The sequence below is a fragment of the Beta vulgaris genome, chromosome 7 (assembly GCF_026745355.1).
Source record: "Beta vulgaris subsp. vulgaris cultivar EL10 chromosome 7, EL10.2, whole genome shotgun sequence".
Lineage (NCBI taxonomy): Eukaryota > Viridiplantae > Streptophyta > Magnoliopsida > Caryophyllales > Amaranthaceae > Beta > Beta vulgaris.
This window is the reverse complement of record NC_079208.1, coordinates 31,557,508-31,580,564: the sequence shown is the minus strand read 5'-3', so window position 1 is coordinate 31,580,564 and position 23,057 is coordinate 31,557,508. Positions and strand designations below refer to the sequence as shown.

At 34.6% G+C, this 23,057-nt stretch overlaps 1 protein-coding gene across 1 annotated transcript; it reads left to right on the top strand.

The window, feature by feature from the left end:
• The first annotated feature begins 589 nt into the window (after positions 1–589).
• LOC130589521 (uncharacterized) lies at positions 590–5,292 on the top strand. Its single transcript, XM_057390795.1, has 9 exons — positions 590–794; positions 887–1,401; positions 1,559–2,100; positions 2,589–2,691; positions 2,776–3,080; positions 3,574–3,632; positions 3,867–4,040; positions 4,702–4,801; positions 5,223–5,292. The coding sequence occupies exons 1-9, from the start codon at positions 590–592 to the stop codon at positions 5,290–5,292; spliced, it is 2,073 nt and encodes a 690-aa protein (XP_057246778.1).
• The last annotated feature ends 17,765 nt before the right edge of the window (positions 5,293–23,057 follow it).

Genomic DNA, 23,057 nt, shown 5'->3' with positions numbered 1-23,057 from the left:
GATGATATTGATGGGTTACTAAAAGCAGCTTTTAGGATTGGTAGTCCACAACCCACTAACGAACCCCGTTATTAAGTGAGTTAGATTCCGATGACGAAGATCTAAATGAGATGCATGAAGAGGTAAATTTTCAATACGAAGTAGATGATGAATGTGCATCAACCAACACCAACATAGAAGAGGCAAAGTATAAAAGACTAAAGGAAGCTTCTAACGAGAGTCTATATGAGGGGTGTACTACTTTTTCAAAGCTATCGTTTCTATTACACTTATTTCACCTTAAGTGTATGAACCACTGGTCTGTTGAATCATTTAATAAGTTGCTTGAACTTCTATTAGACGCATTTCCTCATATTATGGAGTTCCCGTCGTCTTATTATGAAAGCATGAAGATAATAAAAGATCTAGGATTAGGTTATGAGAAAATCCATGCATGTCCAAATGATTGTATGTTATATTGGGGGGAATACGCAGACAAAAGTGAGTGTCATATCTGCCACACATCAAGGTGGCAAAATTGAAAGGCAAGGAGAGTGATGCAAATGAGAAAAGTAATGAAACGTGTAAGAAGGGGGTGCCAGCTAAAGTAATGCGGTATTTTCCTCTCATCCCTAGACTAAAAAGGCTTTACATGTCATCTAATACCGCAAGAGATATGATATGGCATTTTGATCGGAAGGACGAAAAAATTATTAGTCACCCGTCAGATGGAGAGGCTTGGAAAAGATTTGATAAGAGATATGAAGATTTCGCTATAGATCCTCGTAGTGTTAGACTTGGTCTAGCAAGTGATGGTTTTAATCCATATCGTCTCATGAACACTAATTACAGTACATGGCCAGTTGTTCTGATTCCATATAATTTGCCTCCTTGGCTTTGTATGAAGTCATCTTCATTATATTGTCCTTGATTATTCCTGGAAAATATGGCCCTGGTATTGATATTGATGTGTACTTGCAACCTTTAATCCATGAGTTAAAATTGTTGTGGGAAGGTGTAGATGCTTTTGATGTTTATAGCGGAAAAAAGTTTAAACTACGAGCAGCATTACACTCCACTATAAATGACTTTCCGGCATATGCTATGTTGTCGGGTTGGAGTACAAAAGGTTATAAAGCTTGCCCTTCTTGCGCCAATTTTACCGAATCATATAAGTTTGGTGGTAAAATTGTCTACCCCGGATCTCGTAAATGGTTGCCGATTGATCATCCTTTTCTTTTTCAAGCTAATTTATTTGATGGGAAAAAGGAATATGGTCTTGCTCCTGTTCCTGCTAGTGGGACAGAAATTTTGAAGCAACTAGAAGAAGTTAATTATGTTTACGGGAAATCAAAAACAATTTCTAAGAAAGAAGGAGACAAGAAGTTGGGACATCTAATAATGAAAGTGAGGATGATGAAGGTGAAAATGAAGATGAAAAGGTTCTTTGGAAAAACAAAAGTATATTTTTGACTTGGAATATTGGGAACATAATCTTCTGAGACATAATTTAGATGTTATGCACATTGAAAAGAATGTGTGTGACAATTTATTAGGAACTCTTTTAGACACAGAAAAGAGTAGAGATGATAAGAAAGCTAGGGAGGCTCTTAAAGAACGAAACATAAAATCTCATCTTTGGCTTCAATCTCATCCTAATCGTGTTAAAGAGTATATGCCTCCAGCTGCCTACAATATGTGTAAAGAAGATAAAGAACGGTTTTTGAAAGTCTTGAAAAAGCTTAGAGTTCCTGATGGTTATGGATCAAATTTGCAAAGATGTGTGAATATGAAGGAGCGCAGACTTATTAATATGAAAAGTCATGACAATCATATCCTCATGCAAGACCTCCTTCCGGTTGCTTTAAGAGCGTCAAATGCCACAAAAGTTACTGACTTACTTGAGGAGTTGTCGTACTTTTTCAAGAAGATATGTTCAACTGCCATTGATAAAGGAGAGTTAGATACCATTCAGTCAAATCTTGTGTTGACCCTTTGTAAGATGGAGAAAGAGTTTCTACCAACATTTTTCACAATTATGGTTCATCTACTAATTCATTTAGTGGATGAGGTTAAACTTGGCGGACCTGTTCATTACAGATGGATGTATCCTATTGAAAGGTTAATATATCAAATTTCAATTACTCTTCTAAATTTTCTTTATCATTTTGTAATAAGAAACCACCATCAACTTCTTTTCTAATTTTTCCAATCACAACTTCATTATTTTCGAAGGTACTTGGCCTTTTTGAAATCTCATGTTAGCAATAAAGCACAGCCGGAAGGGTCCATAGCTGAAGGGTTCCTTTTATGGGAGACAATTACGTTTTGCTCGAGATATTTAGAAAGTGTTGAGACCATGTTCACTAGACCAAAAAGGAATGATGATGGTGTTCTGCACCATCAATAACTATCTATACAACTCATGTGGTCGTGTCGTTGGAAAGAGAGAAAATGTCCGTCTTGATGACAAAAGTTTAAAGCAAGCACATCGCTATGTTTTACTTCATTCGGATGAGATGAAACCAGTATTTGAGTAAGTATCATTATGGATTGATTAGTGAATATATCTATATCAAAACGTTAACAAATACTTATTTTCTCTTAAGTGATTTCTTACAACTAAAGCGACAAGAGCATGGAGTCGCAGCCAATGAATATCTCGAAAATCAGTGGAGGCTTAAGGAATTCTCCGATTGGTTGCAGAACCAGGTTATATGCTTCAAAATTTGAAGTTGCCTTAATTGTTTTATATATCAATCTAAGTTTAACTTAACCATCTATTTGGAATCATAGGTCCATAACCTAGATGATAGCACTCAAGAAGGAAAGTTGAGAAAAGCATTAGCCGGTGGTTTAAGCAACCGCGGTAAAAGGATAAAAAGCTTCATTATTAATGGTTATAAGTTTGATACTGTGGATCGTGAACGGTTTCGGAAGACACAAAATTCTGGAGTGATGGTTGAAGCCGATGGCCAAGTGTATTATGGAAAACTCAAAGACATATTTGAACTTGATTATTTTGGTTCTTTCAAAGTTGTAATGTTTCGTTGTGATGGGTTGATATACGTAGGGGTTGTAAAACATATCCAAGTGGCAGAGTAACTGTCAACTTCTCGAAGTTGATGCACACTGGTCGAAATTTGCCAGATGATCCATTTGTTTTCTCTTCTCAAGCAAAACAAGTTTTTATGTGGAGGATGAGATACAAAAAGGATGGCTTCATGTAGTTAAGTCTAAGCCTAGGGACTTGTTTGATATCCCGACGATGATGAGATTCTAGAATAGTAGGGTTTTGGGTTCTTATAATTACTTGTTCATTTATATATTTATTCTTTTATGTTGGATTCGTGTCCTTAACTGTTTTAATGAAATTTCAGTCATTAATAATATTGTAATTGCTATTTCCCCATTTCCTTATTCGTATAACTCTTTCTTGGACTCTATATCCATCATGCATTTTAAAGTATATGATTAATAATTAATATGTCATCTTTTCATGTCATTCTAATAAGTAAGAGGACTTATTTGCTAAGATTATGGTTGTAGTGAATGTGCTCACGTTTTGTTGTGGATATTTTGTGATTTCTGTAGAGTCCGTGTGAGCACACCTTTTGTCTTGATTGCGCTAGAAGTGATTCCATCTGTTGTCTGTAAGTGCTCATATCATTTGAAATGATAGTTGGATCGGTATTAGTCCAACTTTGTAATAATAGTAGTATTGGTAGTTGGGTTAGCACTAATAGTAGTTTGTCAACTTATGATAAGCATTGGAAGCCCTTTGATTAACTAACATTAAACATAATAATAGTAGTAGTGGTAGTTGGTTGTAAACCCATATGATTCATAACCCCATGATTCCATGTGACTATGTTCTGTAATTGTAGTAAAAAGAGTAGGCTTCAACCATGTTGTTGGTCATGTTGATTTTGCTTACCCTAAAGGATCTTCCCCTATTGCTTCTTTATTAAGGGGTGCTTCTATTTTGCTTCGTTTGAAATCTAATTGGGATTGGTTTATTAATTTGTCTGCTAAAGATTATCCTCTTGTCACTAAAGATGGTACTTTTTCTTTTTACAAAAAGCTTTAATTTTGTTAGTGATTTTTGTGAAATATTGTTGTTTTTATGATTTAATGCTTGATCTATTGATTTTCTGATGTGGGGTTGTCTGGGTTTTGCTCTAAATTGCTGCATTTTGTTCTCATTGCTTTAAGGCCTGAAATTTTTCTGCTTTATTGTTGATTTTTCTGCTGTAATTTGTTAATATTATCTACTACATTAGTGAGGAGAGTTGGATTTTGATAAATAATTTGTAGCTAGTGCAAGATCTCTTCCATGCTACATTAGATCTCTTCCACTCTTCACTTTGATCAATGTTCCCACTCTAGATTAGACATAAACACATAAATTATAAAATTGAGATAATGAGGTATTAGTCCATACTCCATAACTTTTAGCTGGTGTGACAATTTTTTTTCCTTCTTATTGTAGTATTTCTTTTATATCCTTGAATGTTGATCTTATCCCCAGACCTCCCTAGACAATGCCAATGGTAGGAATTAGGATCCACTCTGTGCTGTTTATTTTGTGTAACTCAACCTCTTTAGTTAATTTTTGCAGTGTATGAAGTGATAGATGTATCAGTAACTTTCCTTTTTTTTGTGAAAAGTTGCATCTACAGTTATCTGCTTCACTCTTGTAATTTACTTTGAGTGTTGCAGATGTGTCTATCATCCGTCTTATAAGAAATGTCATGCAGGTTCTGTACAAGCACAAGATTATATTGTTTGGTGGATTTTATGACACTCTTAGAGAAGTAAGGTTGTGTTTCAATCTTTTGTCATAAGCTATTATTTTCCTTAATTATTATTTATTTTATTTTCTATGTTTGTTAATCTTGATGAAGTATGAAATCATGTTGAAGCCATGGCCATATCAAGAAACACTATATTTGCCAGTTTTGGACAATGAAACAAGGCCTACCAATAGTATGATTCATGAATATTCTCAAGCTGTATCACACTTCGAATTATTTCATGTGAATGCATTGAACTGAACCAAATAACAGGTAGAATTCCTTATGATTGGACGTTATCATTAATCTAATTCTTCCAACAAGGCTCCTGATCAGGCCAATGATCAGGCCAAGTTAAACTTATCCCTGCAACTATAAACATGGTAATTAATTAGATTCTAGTATGAAATATCATAGACTGATTTGCTATTTCAAATACACCTGCAGGTTGCAGCAAAGAATATTTTATGTGACATTTAGTTTAGATTTAGTTTGGGTAGTTCCAGTTAAAGTGTAGACTATAGTTCAGACTTCCCTTTATATTATTCCCTATACTTGCTTTCCTTTTTAAGATACCAGTGATGTAACTGATTAGGAGATTAGAGATGATTAGAAGAGATGACTGTAGCTTGGGGCTGGGAGAAGCAAATAGATCACCTTACGAGTTTGGAGTTTATCTAATCAGTCTATTTGTCAATATTATCTAAGTATATATGTTCTTATAAGCTTAAAGGCCTTAACTTTACTCTGATTTATTTATGTTGCTGAGTATATATATTCTTATAAGCTCAAAGGCCTTAATTTAATATTTAATATCTTATGAAGATGGTGAAAAATCAGGAATGTAGTGGGTCCTTTTTGTGGGTGTATCTACTAAACTAAGTGACATGAAAGTACATAATAATGACATTTGGAGGGAAATATGTAATAACTTTCAAGCTCTACATGCCTAAATGTTAAACTATTTCCTAAATGTTTTTGGTTTCTCTCTTATCACTATGAGTGGATAATATCTGTTATTATTGTCACGTTATCAACCATATAGATTCTGGGAGTAGAAAGCTTAACAATAATAGGAACTGTTGGAACTAATCATCAGGGCAGTATGAAAGTTAGCAAATTTCCTGGACTCCAGAGAATAGGGCAGAAAAAGAAATTATAAGCATATGGACTTCCGTCACAGAACTAGATTAGTGCTAAAGTCCAGTAGGGGCTGTCATTATGAAGGCGATGTGATGGAGTGGGTGAATGATAATAAGTGAAAATATATGTAAAACAGCTGTCCACTCAAACAACTTAGATGAATTGCCTCTTTAAAAAGTCCAACCAATATTTTTTGAGTAAGTCTCAAGTACTTAATTGAGCCTATAAATAGATCATTATAATCATCATTTAAGAGCATCTGACTTGAGTGAACCAAGTGTTCAAAGGATTACAAATATTGAGTCGGTGCCATATCAAGTTCCTTTTATTCTCTTTAACCACTTTTACTTTTATGTGCCTTGCCCTATATTGTAGGAGATGACTTATCGAGGAAAGAGAACGAGGGATATACATGCCTCAAATACTAAACCTAATTCTTCTTCGGAGTCACCAACCTCAAACACCTCACCTTTGGCCGAAAATGCATCACAACCAACCAAAAAATAACATCTCCAATCACAACCACTTCAAGTTCCTCCTTGTATCGGATTTGGACCATTTAGTCCACCGAGTACCATTACATCTAAGGTTCAATCTCCATGTTTGAACACAACAAAAGTCCACCACCACTATCAGGAGCTACATGGAAAAATCCACCTACTATTGCATCAAAAGTTACAACAATCCCACCTACATCCACTGGTCATAAATCACGTAGTATTCCGCCTTCTACTCATATCTCCCCTACTATTCCATCTCACAACGATCGATCTTCTACTGCACCAAAACCACTCACTGCACCAAAACAACTCAATAACCCTTCTTCTTCTACTGGTCATACGTCACGTAGTAGTCCGCTTTCTACTCATATCTCCCCTACTATTCCATCTCAAAAAGGACCATCTTCTACTGCACCAAAACCACTCAATAAACCTTCATCTTCTACTGGTCATACGTCACATAGTAGTCTGCCTTCTACTCATATCTCACCTAATATTCCATCTCACAAAGACCGATCTTCTACTGCACCAAAATCACTCATTAACCCTTCTACTTTCACTGGTCATAAGTCATATAGTATGCCTCATTCTACTCATATCTCTCCTATTATTCCATCTCACAACGACCCATCTTCTGCTGCACCAAAACCACTCATTAACCCTTCTACTTCCACATGTCATAAGTCACATAGAATTCCTCCTTCTACTCATGTCTCCCCTACTATTCCATCTCAAAAAGGACCATCTTCTACTACACCAAAACCACTCAAAAACCCTTCTACTTCCACAGGTCATAAGTCACATAGTATTCCTCCTTCCACTTATATCTCTCCTACTATTCCATCTCAAAAAGGACCATCTTTTACTACACCAAAATAACTCAAAAACCCTTATACTAGCTCTGGTCCTATCCCACCTTCTGATCATATTGATACATCAACAAGAAATTGTCAGACTCATCAAATAAACCAAAAAGGTGGTGAAGAACCATTACATAAGTCAAAAACATCGAAATCCCAATGGTCAAAGTCTTATCCATATGGGACTTTAGATGTAGAATTTGATGACAAGGAGGAGGCTATGACGCAGGGTAAATCATTCTATTTTTCATTCTTCATTAAGGATCTGGTTTATCATTTGATATAAAGGTGAACTATTAAGTACTTTAATATGTAATATAATTGTTTGTTGTTTCTTTCTATGCAGATGCTCAGGGTAACATACCACTGGTTAGTGGTTCTATTCCGATAATGGACGTGTGGAGTAACAACGGTGTCTGATATTGCGTTGAATTCAATGAGTTTTGCCAACCACTTAGGAAAGGTGGAAGTATGTTGGTTAGATTCATTGGCAGCATTGCAAAGGTTGAGACATATTGTCCGGTTGGAGAATCAAATTGGCATTCTGTCGACAAGAATCTCAAAACTAATATGGTAGATGAGATCAAAGTAACTTTCACTCATTAAAGTTGAATACATCAAAATAAACATGGAACGCATCAAATGGGCGGTCTGATATGAGACCTTATGCTTGCTCAGTTAATCATGAGAATTATTAAAGAATGGAAAGTAGCTTTACTAGCTTTCACAGCTGCCACACGTGCTGCATTAGCTGCTCTGTTAGCGGCTGCTATAACTTTGTTCACCATATCATCTACTTTTTTCACATTATGTGCTCTCTCAGATGCTTGCCTTGCTTTCTGCAAAATGAATATGTGGTCAATCATTAGACCTACTTTTTACACACCAGTTGGTAACTAAAATATTATGAGCTTCTAAAATAGAAGTCCAAAACTGATTTCTGTGTGTTCAACCCGATACACTTATTGATGACTCGTTTGGTATGAGGTAATAAATGTCAGTATTGGAATTAGCTTAGTGTGTAATTTTGCAATGAAAGAAAATTTCATGCCAATGTCCATGTGAATGCAGTTTTGCTCTCATAAAGGGGTTTTTTCTTATAAAATCTTCATTACTGTCAGCATGGTTTATTTTGGTTTTGCAAAACTACAAGGTTATTTCTATCATCAACCATGGGTTCAAATCTAAGAGAAACTTTGGATAATATTTGTTATTATTGTCAAGTTATCAACCATATAGATTATGGGAGTAGAAAGCTTAACAATAATAGGAACTGTTGGAACTAATCATCAGGGCAGTATGAAAGTTAGCAAATTTCCTAGCCCTGGACTCCAGAGAATAGGGCAGAAAAAGAAATTATAAGCATATGGACTTCCGTCACAGAACTATATTAGTGCTAAAGTCCAGCAGTGGCTGTCATTATGAAGGCGATGTGATGGAGTGGGTGAATGATAATAAGTGAAAATATATGTGAAACAGCTGTCCACTCAAACAACTTAGTTGAATGGCCTCTTTAAAAAGTCCAACCAATATTTTTTGAGTAAGTCTCAAGTACTTAATTGAGCCTATAAATAGATCATTATAATCATCATTTAAGAGCATCTGACTTGAGTGAACCAAGTGTTTAAAGGATTACAAATATTGAGTTGGTGCCATATCAACTTCCTTTTAGTGCTACTGTTACTCTGTAGCTTACTGCTTGTTCCCATAGTGAATAGTGTACATTCTTTGTTTTGTTGTAGGGTTTAAGGGCTTTGAATCTGCTTATGAGTATGCTGATAGAGTCCAAGTGATACTCCTAATGAGCTGATGAAGGAAATTGCATGCTTAGGATGCTAATTATTAACCCAGAAATCAGTAAGGGACATATTCCTTTCATGAGCTCTAACTATCTGTTTATATTCCAAGTTCAACGACGAAATCATATCATATATAAGACTAAATTGAGAGATATGAAAACGGCCATTTGATGCCCATGTAACACAAAAACTACCTCATACACCAGTGTTTGACATTGTCTTAGTGTAATTTGAACAAGCAATGTGATGTAGTATTATGACCTTAACATATTGTTCTTGTTAATATTCAGTAAAGATTGATGTTATTGTCATAATCTCTAAACTAATGATGTTCAAGTTGATGCTATGAATGTGATAATGCATTTGATGTATAAGATTCTTTGTGAAACAAATTAACTTTGACATGAAGAGAACAAAATTGACTATTAAACCAGAATCTAGATGAAACTTATGAAATGATAGAACTTGACAGGTATGAACTAAATGATATATATTGGTTTTAGTTTTGGCTATATTCTTATGAAAGCTTTATAAAGTACATAGGATAGGCATACAACTAATATGTTTGATGTGGTTGTTGATCAATTGTAGCTATCTCTAATATGTTTGTTGTGAATAACTTTTGACAAAGCGAATATATGGCTTGTTTCTTTGTTCAAACTAAGGCACGGTTGATGATTCCCGACGGTCCTGAATACATCAAACAAATACTCAAGCATGCTAGTAAAAGTTGGAGGCAGTTTAAACACTCTCTCGAATCAAATCACTATAAACCAGAGGAGAAGACACTCGATGAGATGTGCAATATGGATCCACCGTACGGAATTACCAGTAATCAGTGGATAAAGTTGGTTAAGCGTTGGGATTCACAAGAAGGAAAAGTAAGTAACATACTTACAATTAAACTTTATTTACTCTTTTCTTATTTTATTTCATGAAAACATAAACTTTTTTCCCATAATAAATCTACATGAAAATGAGTGCAGAAACTGTCAGAATTGGGGAAAGGAGCACGAGCCTCCCTAAATCAACTTCACAGATGTGGTTCTAAGAGCTTCGCGAACAAGCAAGCTGATTATGTATGAATCGGGAATATAATAGGTTTTTATATATTTCATATTTAGGATGAATTAGGCCTTTCACTTATATTTTGCTTGAATAATATGAATGTTTCGACTTCTTTATGGAAAAATATGAATGTTTCACATACTATCTTGTTGATTTTTTTTTTTTAATTTTTTTATATTAATAAAAATAATAGGAAGATGAGCATGGAGAAAAAATGAGCTTGTTAGCTCTTTGGAAAAAAACTCATATGGGCAAGGATGGAGGCTATCTACCCGAGACAGTCACAGCAGATTTTGTGGTATAAGTACATATTAGAATGACTTTTTAAGCTTGCTTCCTTTGAATGTAAAATAATACTTCTTTAAATTTTATATGTTAATTATATGTGTAGGATGATGCATATGCCAAGTTGGAATCATTGAAACAAGTATGCCCTTCTAAGTTTGACTTAGAACTCGAAGATGAAGCCTTTGAGCACACCATGTACGGTGGAGAGATTCCATAACGTCCCGTAGGCTATGGACTTGGAGTTCGAAAGGGCAACATTTACGGTGTGCATGGTGTTTTGAATAAGTAAAAGGTTCGCAAGAGGACTGTGGTTGTGGAGAAGGATAAAGAAGAATTTTCCGTTCTTAAGAAGGAAAATAGCTTGTTGAAAGCCGAAGTTCAAGAGAACAACTCTCTACTCAAAACGCTAGTTGGACAATTTTCTCAACTCGTAGGTAAAGTTCGTAAAGGAGAGGCTTCAATGCGCCTTTTAGATTGTGCACAAGCAGTCCTGGAAGTAACAAACCAAAACGTATGCTCATATATGCTCCTATTGTTGTTGTTGTGATGCTTTCTAGAATTATCAGCCTACAGTCCAGTGAACAAGCTAACTCACCTAACAACCTCAGTTAAACTACCTTATACTTTCTGTAGCTCGTTTTTCCATTGAACTGTAATAAATAGGGAAGGATAGAGAGAGAAAGGACTTCAGATATATGTATGAGCATGCCTTTTGTAATTGGAGACACTTGTCTGCCAATCAATTAAACCACCTTATACTTTCTGATCTCCTGTTCTATCTGCGGGCTTTCTTCTGCCAATCAGAATTCCTCCTCATCTCTTACAGTAAACAATCTGATCCAGTCTCTAGCATAACTTTCTTGGGATACTTTTGCATGTGTATGGCTATTGGACTGTTGTTTTCTGCAGCACTGTGTCAAGAAGTGAGGATTTCCATTCTTTTAATGTAATATTGCTAGGAGTAAGGTTCTAATGTTTCCTGTGAATGTAGTATGGTCCCTGCACTAATGAAAAGTTAGAAGCTTCCACTGATGTGCCAAGGGATTTTATGGCTAGAGTTGGGAATTAAAAAAATTAAATTATTTGCATATGTTGAAGTAATTGTTTATCAAATCCACATTGGATTGTTTATGGAGTAGTTGCTTTTGTATTTCTTAAATTTGTAGTCTAGAACTCTAGTGATCTAGTTTTTGTTCGGCGAGGCGGTCTTTTTGTGGAAGGGAAGTAACTGAAAGTTTGACATTAGTTGGTATTCGATTCTGCTTGAGTTATGTAAATCACTAGATTTGTCCTGCATTTAGGAAACTACGTGGTGTAATGGATGACGGAAAAAGATTCTGACTTTTGGCTCTAATTTCTTGACTGAAGTTACCTTTGAATTCTTTTCCATTTTTTGTTAGGCTGATAACTGAAGTTCCTTTTCTTTTTCTGTTTGCATTTATAGCCTAGCTGTACTTTTTGATTCCATGTACTCATTGAACTTATTGATTGGCTGAGAGTAACATTTATAATGGCAAATCGCAGGATGCATGAACATTATGCTATATGAAAGTAATTGTTTGTGTCAATGGCCTACTTTTTGATTCCATGCAAGTACTTTTTGATTCCATGTACACATTGTTTGCACTTATTGGTGGCTTTAAGAACGGGAAAATCATGTCAACTGAGCTTAGTTGAGTGTCTAAATGGTTGACTTAATAGCGTATTACCTATTTTTTTATGTTCGTGTTACCTATTTTTTGGGATATATTACATGTGCTAATTATAATTTTGGTCTTATTTTTCATCTTTTGAAGGTACTCGAAAATAATAATAAAAGTCCAACAGATCAAGAACAAGAGGACACTACTTGAGGCTTCAAATTGACTACCATCATTGTTTTGCTAGATAGATCTTAGTATTAGTTAGTTTTGTAAGGCTACAACTACATTTTTAGTGTGTTTTAATTTTGTGGTATTTTTAGTAGCATATTAGTTATGAAGTATTATTGACGAACATGTGTATGAATTTTAATTGTGCGAACTGCGTTTATGATTTATGATTACATATACAGTGTTCGAAGTATTTTTATGTAATCTTCAAGTTTCATTGTTGACTTTATGTTCTAAATTACTATATATTATATTATTACTGTATTATTATATATAATTATTTGTTAATTAATTATGAAAAAAGTACCAAAAGAGTCCATACAAAATCTAGACGCTTTTCCTTGTCAAGAACTTATGACAAATATAAGATTAATTTTCCAACCAAATTTCTCTCAACAATAAAACGCGTCGTGACTAATTATAGTCGACAAAAAGCGTCTCGAATTAGGACACTTTAAAGCGTATATAAATTAATTGATGGCACCCCACTAACCAATGTGGCGACGGCTATACGGGTGAGGGAGACGCTTTTTGGTGACGCCAATGGCGACGCTTTTTGGTGATGCGAATTGCCGACTGATTCTGCTCGACGCTTTTTGGCAGCGTCGAGAGCAAATTTCGCGACGCTTTTAAGCGTCGCCAATTGGGCCAAAAAGCGTCTTCACAACACACCTTTTCTAGTAGTGATATTTTATTTTGAAAAAAAAAAATCTTTTAAATAAAATATAAAAGATAACGGTTAGATATTTTTCTAAATAAAATCCGAAAATGAATTTTAAAATCTTTTCCTAACAAACTAAATACAAATTCCCTAAAATAGTGGATCTTAGGTAAAACAACCCTAAAATCTCTAACTAACATATTAGGCGCACACCTAGAGTTAGGCGCACAACTTTAGAGTCATTTAGGTGTTCCTAAACCAGTTTTAAGTCATGTTCCCTAACCTTGTTCCTAATAGTGTCAAGATTGTTCCTGTCATAGGAACAAAACCAAGTTCCTTTGAGAATTCACTACGAACTTAATTGAGCTTTCACTAGACTTTAACATGAAGATAATATATACACCCTAATGTATTTTAATCTTCATTCCATGCTTGATACTTCATCATTCGAACATCTTTACTTCGATATTTTAATTCTCCGTTTTAATCTTCAATCAAGTAATCTCTTTGCTCGAAAACCAATTACCTAGCAACAACATGAATAAAATACACTATGTCTTTTGTGGTGAAGTCATCTTGAAAACTCAAGGGTCGACAATTTCCCCCCTTTTTGAAGATGGCAACAAAAGGCATATAATATAATATGTAATGCACATAAGTCATATAAAACTCTTTTAACAAAGTATATAACTAAGTTAAATTAATTATTATAGACTCCTTATTTTATTTTTGTAAAGAAACATGAGAACATAAACCATGACTAAAAAAAATTTACTCTGATTGCCTTTCTCTTTCCCCCTTTGGCATCTTCGAAAATATTAGTCCATGATTTCAAAAAGATGAAATTATCTACTAAAACACATCACACCACCAAACTTGTGAGAAATAATTTGGTTAGTATAATTAAATAAAGCATTCAACTCTCAAAACCGCAATCCAAGAATATTAGCCATTCAAGAGACGCACACATGCAAAAAGATAAAACATAGAATTAGCAAATTAACATAGTTCCATTGTAGCACGCTTAAGAAAGAAAGATAAAAAACACAAAGATTAAAAAGTTATGTTCCCACAAAAACTAAACTTAAGAGAAGTTTAAGGTTTAGGAGAGGAAGGTTGCTCGATAACTTCTTCCACCACATCATTTACCTTAGTCATCACCTCCTTACGATTTTCGGCCATGGTGTGATCAATCTTGAGCACATCGTCCTCCAACTTCATCAATCTAGAGTTCATCATTTGGACAGATGTGGTCATTGCACCAAGTCGTTCCATGATCACCTGTTGACCTTCCAAAGCCTTGTCAACTTTGTTCATCACCCCTTGCACTAACCCGTTCAAACCCTTAGCTTCATTTGGAAACTCCATCATAGCTTCCGAATGACCCATAACCAAAGTAAACAAGTAATCCAACCTCTTAGCATGATCTAGGGTATAGGTAGCACCAATGGTAGGGTTTTGGGATGAAGAGGGAGCAGTTTGAGGAGGATTTGGGCGGTAGGTTGTTCCTTATGAATGGGAACAACAGGTTGTTTCTCTGGGATGGGAACAACAGCTGTTTCTTTTTCTTTGGGAACATAAAATGAAGGTCGTTTGGTAGAAGGAGAGATAGGAGTATTTTGTGGTGCAATAGGAGATGGTGAGGCAGATTTTGATGGAGATGAAGGAAAAAGGAGGTATGGTATCCATAGGAACAAGAGTCTGTTCCCTAGAAGGAGGAATGCAAGCATCATATACTTCCTTAGCAATCACACTCACTTCATCAACATCAACTGTAACAGCCCGAATTCTCCCAACCAGCTTATAGAGGATTAAGCACAGCGAAAGAGACTCTAGTCGAGATAACCCGAACTATTACCATCACACTCACCGAACTACATCAGAGAGTGTGGAACTTATTTCCCAATTCTATTCAAATTAATTAACTACTACAACTATGCCATGATTGTCATACTTCTGTACCAATCAATCTTATAAAAAATTCGGTAAAATTTCCTTTGAAAATAGGACAACGCTAAAGCGAAAAATAATGTAAATCTGTAACAATTTCAATAAACAAAATATTTTCAAATCCCAAAGCTCATCAACCTCAACACTTTCGCGGAGCAACAACCAACAAAAAACCAAGAGCACTAACGACTCTTAAATATAAAGAATTAAAACAAAAGTTTGATAACAAACTATTACAAGTTAAGCGTCCTCACTTTGGTAACAACTATGATATTACACCGTCTCGTATCAGCTTCAACTTGCAAAAGTTTAACTCATGGATTCAACCTGAAACATTTAGGGAAACTGCCACCCACCAAGTGACAGGCCACAGAAATGACAAAACAACATACTGCCACCCACCTAACAACATGGAGTACTAAACCCGTAAATAAGAGTAACACATGCTTTGGTGGCTTTTACTTGAAAACAACTCTCACGTAATCAACATAAGTTCAATAATCATATCCATCATACCATGCTTAGTAGCAATAATCTTGTTGAACATACATATTATATTTTATCCATTTCCTTGTTTCACAATACATCATCAGTCACATAGTAATAAACACAATAAGGTGACTCTCAACATTAACATGTTTCTATATTCTCATTTAGTTGACCTTTCAACTTACCACGATTCCATAATAGGAATTTGAGGTCACCAACTTTGATATAAGCAATATACTTTACTTCCTTTAATTGATTTCTTATCAGAATCCAAACTTATGCTTTTTTATACTCTATCAATCACTTTCTTATATTCTATAACAACCTCTTATCGGGCAATAAATATCATAATTTTCACTACAACGATCCCTTATCGGGAATCCACATAACAAGATACAATTCCTTATCGGGAATCCAATATTAGTATAACTTACCATGATCTGCTTCCTTATCAGGAAACCAATATCAATATTCATATTCATATAGTGAATAAACATTCATTACTTACCTGATATGATTCCTTATCGGGAATTCAATATTGAAACAACTTACCACGATACGATTCCTTATCGGGAATCCATTATCGATATAACTTTCATGCTTTGAGATACCATTCATTTTAACCAGGGGAAAAGAGAACGCGGCGGAGGAGACAAAACTTACACTCCGATAGTGGGGGTCGTCACCCAACCATTCACTTTACTTTTGGCCAATAACCCCGACTAGTCTGGAGTACATTTTTCCGCTGATTTCATCAGCCATCCACAGGTTTCACATTACCGGATATAGCGCCCGATTATCACCCCACAGAGCAATGGGCAGGTTTCCCTGTGGGGCCCCCAAGATTCACAGTCCATGGGGCACTGTTCATGTCACCTCATCCGTCGACTCAGACGAGGCTACTTTCCCCTTTCAGATTCCTTTCGATTATCGTTCATAACCCAATCGCCATTCTTAGAACTATTCCGTAGTAATAATAATACTTGAGAATCATTGAACAACAAGCAAGGCTTCTTCTTAGAGAGTTATAATCGCTTAAGTATTTCGAGGCCAATATAGTTATGCATTTCGATTCAACTCAATTACAATTATAAAACATACTTACCACACAAGTAACCAATCATATTCTGTAAAATACCTAACCATAGTGACAATAGGTCTCTCAACTAGAATTAACTAGCGAGAGTTACTAACCCGATTCCACACATCACTTACTTTTGCATATAGAGTAGTTCATATTCTTTTTCATTTCACCGATATCTATGTAGACTCATCTCAATAATGATAATAACCGTTATCAAACATCATCAACAATTACAATAAGTCTCTCTATTAGAATTAACTAAGGAGAGTTAGCGTAGATTCCACAACTAGAGATTCATGAAACAAAGGTCGATTAGACCTAATCAATTATGGGCCATGTTATCTCGTAAGTTCGATTCCAATACCATTATAAATGTCAAAAATTAATGGATCATATACTTACTTAGTATACTGAGTCAACCTCCTTTCTAATTAGAAGTGATTTAATTATAACTCAAACTACTTTAAAGTAATGCACAAACTTGCATTTACTTAAGTAATCTCATAAACCAACTTAGTCCTCTCAATTCTAATCGATCAACAACACTTTATTATATTACTCTATTTATAGTCATCCAATTAAAATACTTTATCAAACACATCTTCACTAATCTAATTCATAGTTAAATAATCTAACTTTCATACTCTTCACATTATCATAGTATTAGTTAATCCTTTCTTTGACTTCATGTGAGGTTATTAATTAAGTTGACCCATTTAAGCAGTGTACTCAAACTATTCTTCCCCTTAGTATCATTGATAACTCTAGTCAGATTATGTAAACTTTACCTGACTGCAAACATTCATCTAATTAGTCTTCTTATAGAATTATACCCAACCAATTCTAGAACATTTAGCTATAAGTAGAACACTACCACACACTTACCACATCAATCATCTTATTAATATAGTATATATACTTTGACAAAATGATAACCTACAATTATAATTCGAATTATATATTAGGTATGCCACCTTTCACAATTCTGTGAACTTCCAACAACAATATAGAAACAACTTTCATATATCACATAAACAAAACCAATAACATGATTTCATTACTATATTAATCTGTTACTCAAGTCACCTTCAAACGCTAATAGAGACCATTTAAGCCAAAAATCAGGACTTCTATATCATAATTAACAGTGAACTCGAACAACTATTCTAATTGTCAAAAGCAATATTATTTAAGGTTTAACAAGTCCCTATTAACATTCGAGTCATGAAACATAGATTGTCTCTTGTTAACTCATAATATTCTCATTCTTTAACTCATAACTAATCCAAAGTATTTCTTATCTATCTGCATTATATAAAACTAATTTAATCACCTTTCTTAAATAAGAATGCCTCACGAGTCTAATTACAATTCTTTGATGAGGAGACAATAACACTAAAGTACACAATTCTATACTAATAACCTTCTAAGAATGATCATCGCTCCCCACGTAATTCTTTGACTCCATAACATGATTCCACCTCAATGATATCAGGTTACTTCAATAACCATTTCTCATTACTCTTAGCATAAATCATTAAACTAAATAAAAATCTCTAATCCAAAGGTAATCATTTGATTAGGTTCTTGCTATTGAACATGGCTGATAAAACTTCCTTTAGTCAAACTAAACTAACATAATATACTAAACTAATTTGAGAATTTATAATCACAAATCTTTTCCAAGAAAAACACTACACCAATTAATTTCTCACCTAAATAGAGGGGCTTCTGTCATCTCAACTTACCACGCACCAACAATTCACAACATTTCACAACAATTCACAACAGTTCAATAGTACCCTCTTTATAGAATCAACTTACATAAACGCAAGTCAATTTCAATACATTAATACATAATCCACATTAATTAAGTATCATCAATAACAAACCACTAGTAATCACATTTCACCATCAATAGTTCATAAATCAGCTTATAATCAACATTTAAATTCCAAAAGAACCTAATTAGGATCAAGAAAGGAGCAAAGAGAGGTGTAGTACCTTTTGGTACTTCGCACAACCAGCAAACATCACCGCATAACAACAACACTACCACGCGACAGAGTAGTGGCGGCAAGTAGAGAAACCACCATCAGCGGCTCGCGACAAAGGACATCAGCAACACAACAGCGGCGACAACAACGAGACTTCGCTCGCGGTAGCAATACGAACAGAGGAGAGAGACGCGAGCAGGGAGACACGCAACTCCGGCGAGAAATCAGACGAACATAAGAGAGAGAGGGAATGAGAAAAGGGGCGTCGCTTGCTTGCGGCGGCAGGACAAGACGAAGCTCCGGCGAGGGAGGGGCGGTGGAGAGAATTAGAGGTGAGAGAAAGATTGAGGCAGGAGAAGAATGTTGGGGTTTGGAGTCTGTTTTCAGGAGAAGAAAAAACTAAGGGGTGAGCTTTGTTTTTCATTAAACCGACAAGGGGTGGGTGTCAAATAAACCGACGGATAATTATGAAAATGGGAATCGACTGTAGTTGGGAACTTTCGGCAAATATCACTCAAATAATTTTAAACAACTAAAATACAAACACATAATATAAATAACTTCATAAAAATAAACAAATAAGTATATTACAAATACAACAAAAATAAATATCCATACTCCAACTCAAATGTAATAAAAATTTTCGGAACATAATTAACTTAATAATTATAATTAGCTTCTAATTAAACGCTATTAAAATTAGGTCTATTACATACTACCACCCTTATCAAAAGTTTCGTCCTCGAAACATGCAAACATTTATTTTTAGAAAACCAAAATCTCAAGCTCCAAAGACATGAATGGCCAGCCTCCATGCTACCATCATCTTTTGGTTCTCTACTTCAACTTGATTCACGAAATCAAGGAGCAAAGAAAATATCTACTTCGACTTAACTCGCAATATCAAGGAGCAAAGAGAAAAAGGGGCAAACTTGTTGGCATTGGATTTCAATCATCCCATTTGCAGAGATCTCATTTGAAATTCATTTGCTTAAGCAAACTATATAAGTTTTCTTGAAATATACATTCACAGTAAATAATATGAGAGACAATCAAGTCATAACAAGATAGCAATATACACATTAGCAAATATACACGCAAGTAATACCTATTCTTATGAATAGATCCATATAGCACACGCATAAGCGCAAACACTCATACAGCTTAATTCATTTATACCTAACCATTTAGTCAATCCATTAAACCTATTTTCAACCCTTACGCTATGATATGGAGATCACAGCGTATCCAAAAACTACTTAAGCTCTGATACCACTTGTAACAACCCGAATTCTCCCAACCAGCTTACAGAGGATCAAGCACAGCGAAAGAGACTCTAGTCGAGATAACCCGAACTATTACCATCACACTCACCGAACTACATTAGAGAGTGTGGAACTTATTTCCCAATTTTATTCAAATTAATTAACTACTACAACAATGCCCTGATTCTCAGACTTCTGTACCAATAAATCTTATAGAAAATTCGGTAAAATTTCCTTTGAAAATAGGACAACGCTAAAGCGAAAAATAATTTAAATCTGTAACAATTTCAATAAACAAAATATTTTCAAATCCCAAAGCTCATCAACCTCAACGCTTTCGCGGAGCAACAACCAATAGAGAACCAGGAGCACTAACGACTCTTAAATATAAATAATTAAAACAAAAGTTTGATAACAAACTATTACAAGTTAAGCGTCCTCAATTTGGTAACAACTATGATATTACACCGTCTCGTATCAGCTTCAACTTGCAAAAGATTGACTCATGGCTTCAACCTGAAACATTTAGAGAAACTGCCACCCACCAAGTGACAGGCCACAGAAATGACAAAACAACATACAAACATCAGCAAAGCTGAGTACTAAACCCGTAAATAAGAGAAACACATGCTTTGGTGGCTTTTACTTGAAAACAACTCTCACGTAATCAACATAAGTTCAATAATCACATCCATCATACCATGCTTAGTAGCAATAATCTTGTTGAACATACATATTATATTTTATCCAATTCCTTGTTTCACAATACATCATCAATCACATAGTAATAAACACAATAAGGTGACTCTCAACATTAACATGTTTCTATATTCTCATTTAGTTGACCTTTCAACTTACCACGATTCCATAATAGGAATTTGAGGTCACCAACTTTGATATAAGCAATATACTTTACTTCCTTTAATTGATTTCTTATCAGAATCCAAACTTATGCTTTTATACTCTATCAATCACTTTCTTATATTCTATAACAACCTCTTATCGGGCAATAAATATCATAATTTTCACTACAACGATCCTTATTGGGAATCCACATAACAAGATACGATTCCTTATCGGGAATCCAACATTAGTATAACTTACCATGATCTGCTTCCTTATCAGGAAACCAATATCAATATTCATATTCATATACTGAATAAACATTCATTACTTACCTGATATGATTCCTTATCGCGAATTCAATATCGAAACAACTTACCACGATACGATTCCTTATCGGGAATCCATTTTTGTTTTAACTTTCATACTTTGAGATAACATTCATTTTAACCAGGGGGAAAGAGAACGCGGCGGAGGAGACAAAGCTTACACTCCGACAGTGGGGGTCGTCACCCAACCATTCACTTTACTTTTGGCCAATAACCGCGACTAGTCCGGAGTACATTTTCCGCTGATTTCATCAGCCATCCACAGGTATATAGCGCCCGATTATCGCCCCACAAAGCAATGGGCAAGTTTCCCTGTGGGGCCCCCAAGGTTCACAGTCCATGGGGCACTGTTCATGTCACCTCATCCGTCGACTCAGACGAGGCTACTTTCCCCTTTCAGATTCCTTTCGATTATTATTCATAACCCAATCGCCATTCTTAGAACTATTCCATAGTTATAGTAATACTTGAGAATCATTGAACAACAAGCAAGGCTTCTTCTTAGAGAGTTATAATCGCTTAAGTATTTCGAGGCCAATATAGTTATGCATTTCGATTCAACTCAATTACAATTATAAAACATACTTACCACACAAGTAACCAATCATATTCTGTAAAATACCTAATCATAGTTACAATAGGTCTCTCAACCAGAATTAACTAGCGAGAGTTACTAACCCGATTCCACACCTCACTTACTTTTGCATATAGAGTAGTTCATATTCTTTTTCATTTCATCGATATCTATGTAGACTCATCTCAATAATGATAATAACCGTTATCAAACATCATCAACAATTACAATAAGTCTCTCTATTAGAATTAACTATGAAGAGTTAGCGTAGATTCCACAACTCGAGATTCATGAAACAAAGGTCGATTAGACCTAATCAACTATGGGCCATGTTATCTCGTAAGTTCGATTCCAATACCATTATAAATGTCAAAAATTAATGGATCGTATTCTTACTTAGTATAGCGAGTCAACCTCCTTTCTAATTAGAAGTCATTTAATTATAACTCAAACTACTTTAAAGTAATGCACAAACTTGCATTTACTTAAGTAATCTCATAAACCAACTTAGTCCTCTCAATTCTAATCAATCAACAACACTTTATTATATTACTCTATTTATAGATTAAAATACTTTATCAAACACATCTTCACTAATCTAATCCATAGTTAAGTAATCTAACTTTCATACTCTTCACATTATTATAGTATTAGTTATTCCTTTCTTTGACTTCATGTGAGGTTATTAATTAGGTTGACCCATTTAAGCAGTCTACTCAAACTATTCTTCCCCGTAGTATCATTGATAACTCTAGTCAGATTATGTAAACTTTACCTGCCTGCAAACTTTCATCTAATTAGTCTTCTTATAAAATTATACCCAACCAATTCTAGAACATTTAGCTATAAGTTGAACACTACCACACACTTACCACATCAATCATCTTATTAATATAGTATATATACTTTGACAAAATGATAACCTACAATTAGAATTCTAATTATATATTAGGTATGCCACCTTTCACAATTCTGTGAACTTCCAACAACAACATCGACACAACTTTCATATATCGCATAAACAAAACCAATAAAATGATTTCATTACTATATTAATCGGTTACTCAAGTCGCCATCAAATGCTAATAGAGACCATTTAAGCCAAAAATATGGACTTCTATATCATAATTAACAATGAACTCGAACAACTATTCTAATTGTTAAAAGCAATATTATTTAAGGTTTAACAAGTCCCTATTAACATTCGAGTCATGAAACATAGATCGTCTCTTATTAACTCATAATATTCTCATTCTTTAACTAATAACTAATCCAAAGTATTTCTTATCTATCTTCATTACATAAAACTAATTTAATCACCTTTCTTAAATAAGAATGCCTCATGAGTCTAATTACAATTCTTTGATGAGGAGACAATAACACTAATGTACTCAATTCTATACTAATAACCTTCTAAGAATGATCATCGCTCCCCACGTAATTCTTTGACTCCATAACATGATTCCACCTCAATGATATCAGTTTACTTCAATAACCATTTCTCATTACTCTTAGCATAAATCGCTAAACTAAATAAAAAAATTTAATCCAAAGGTAATCA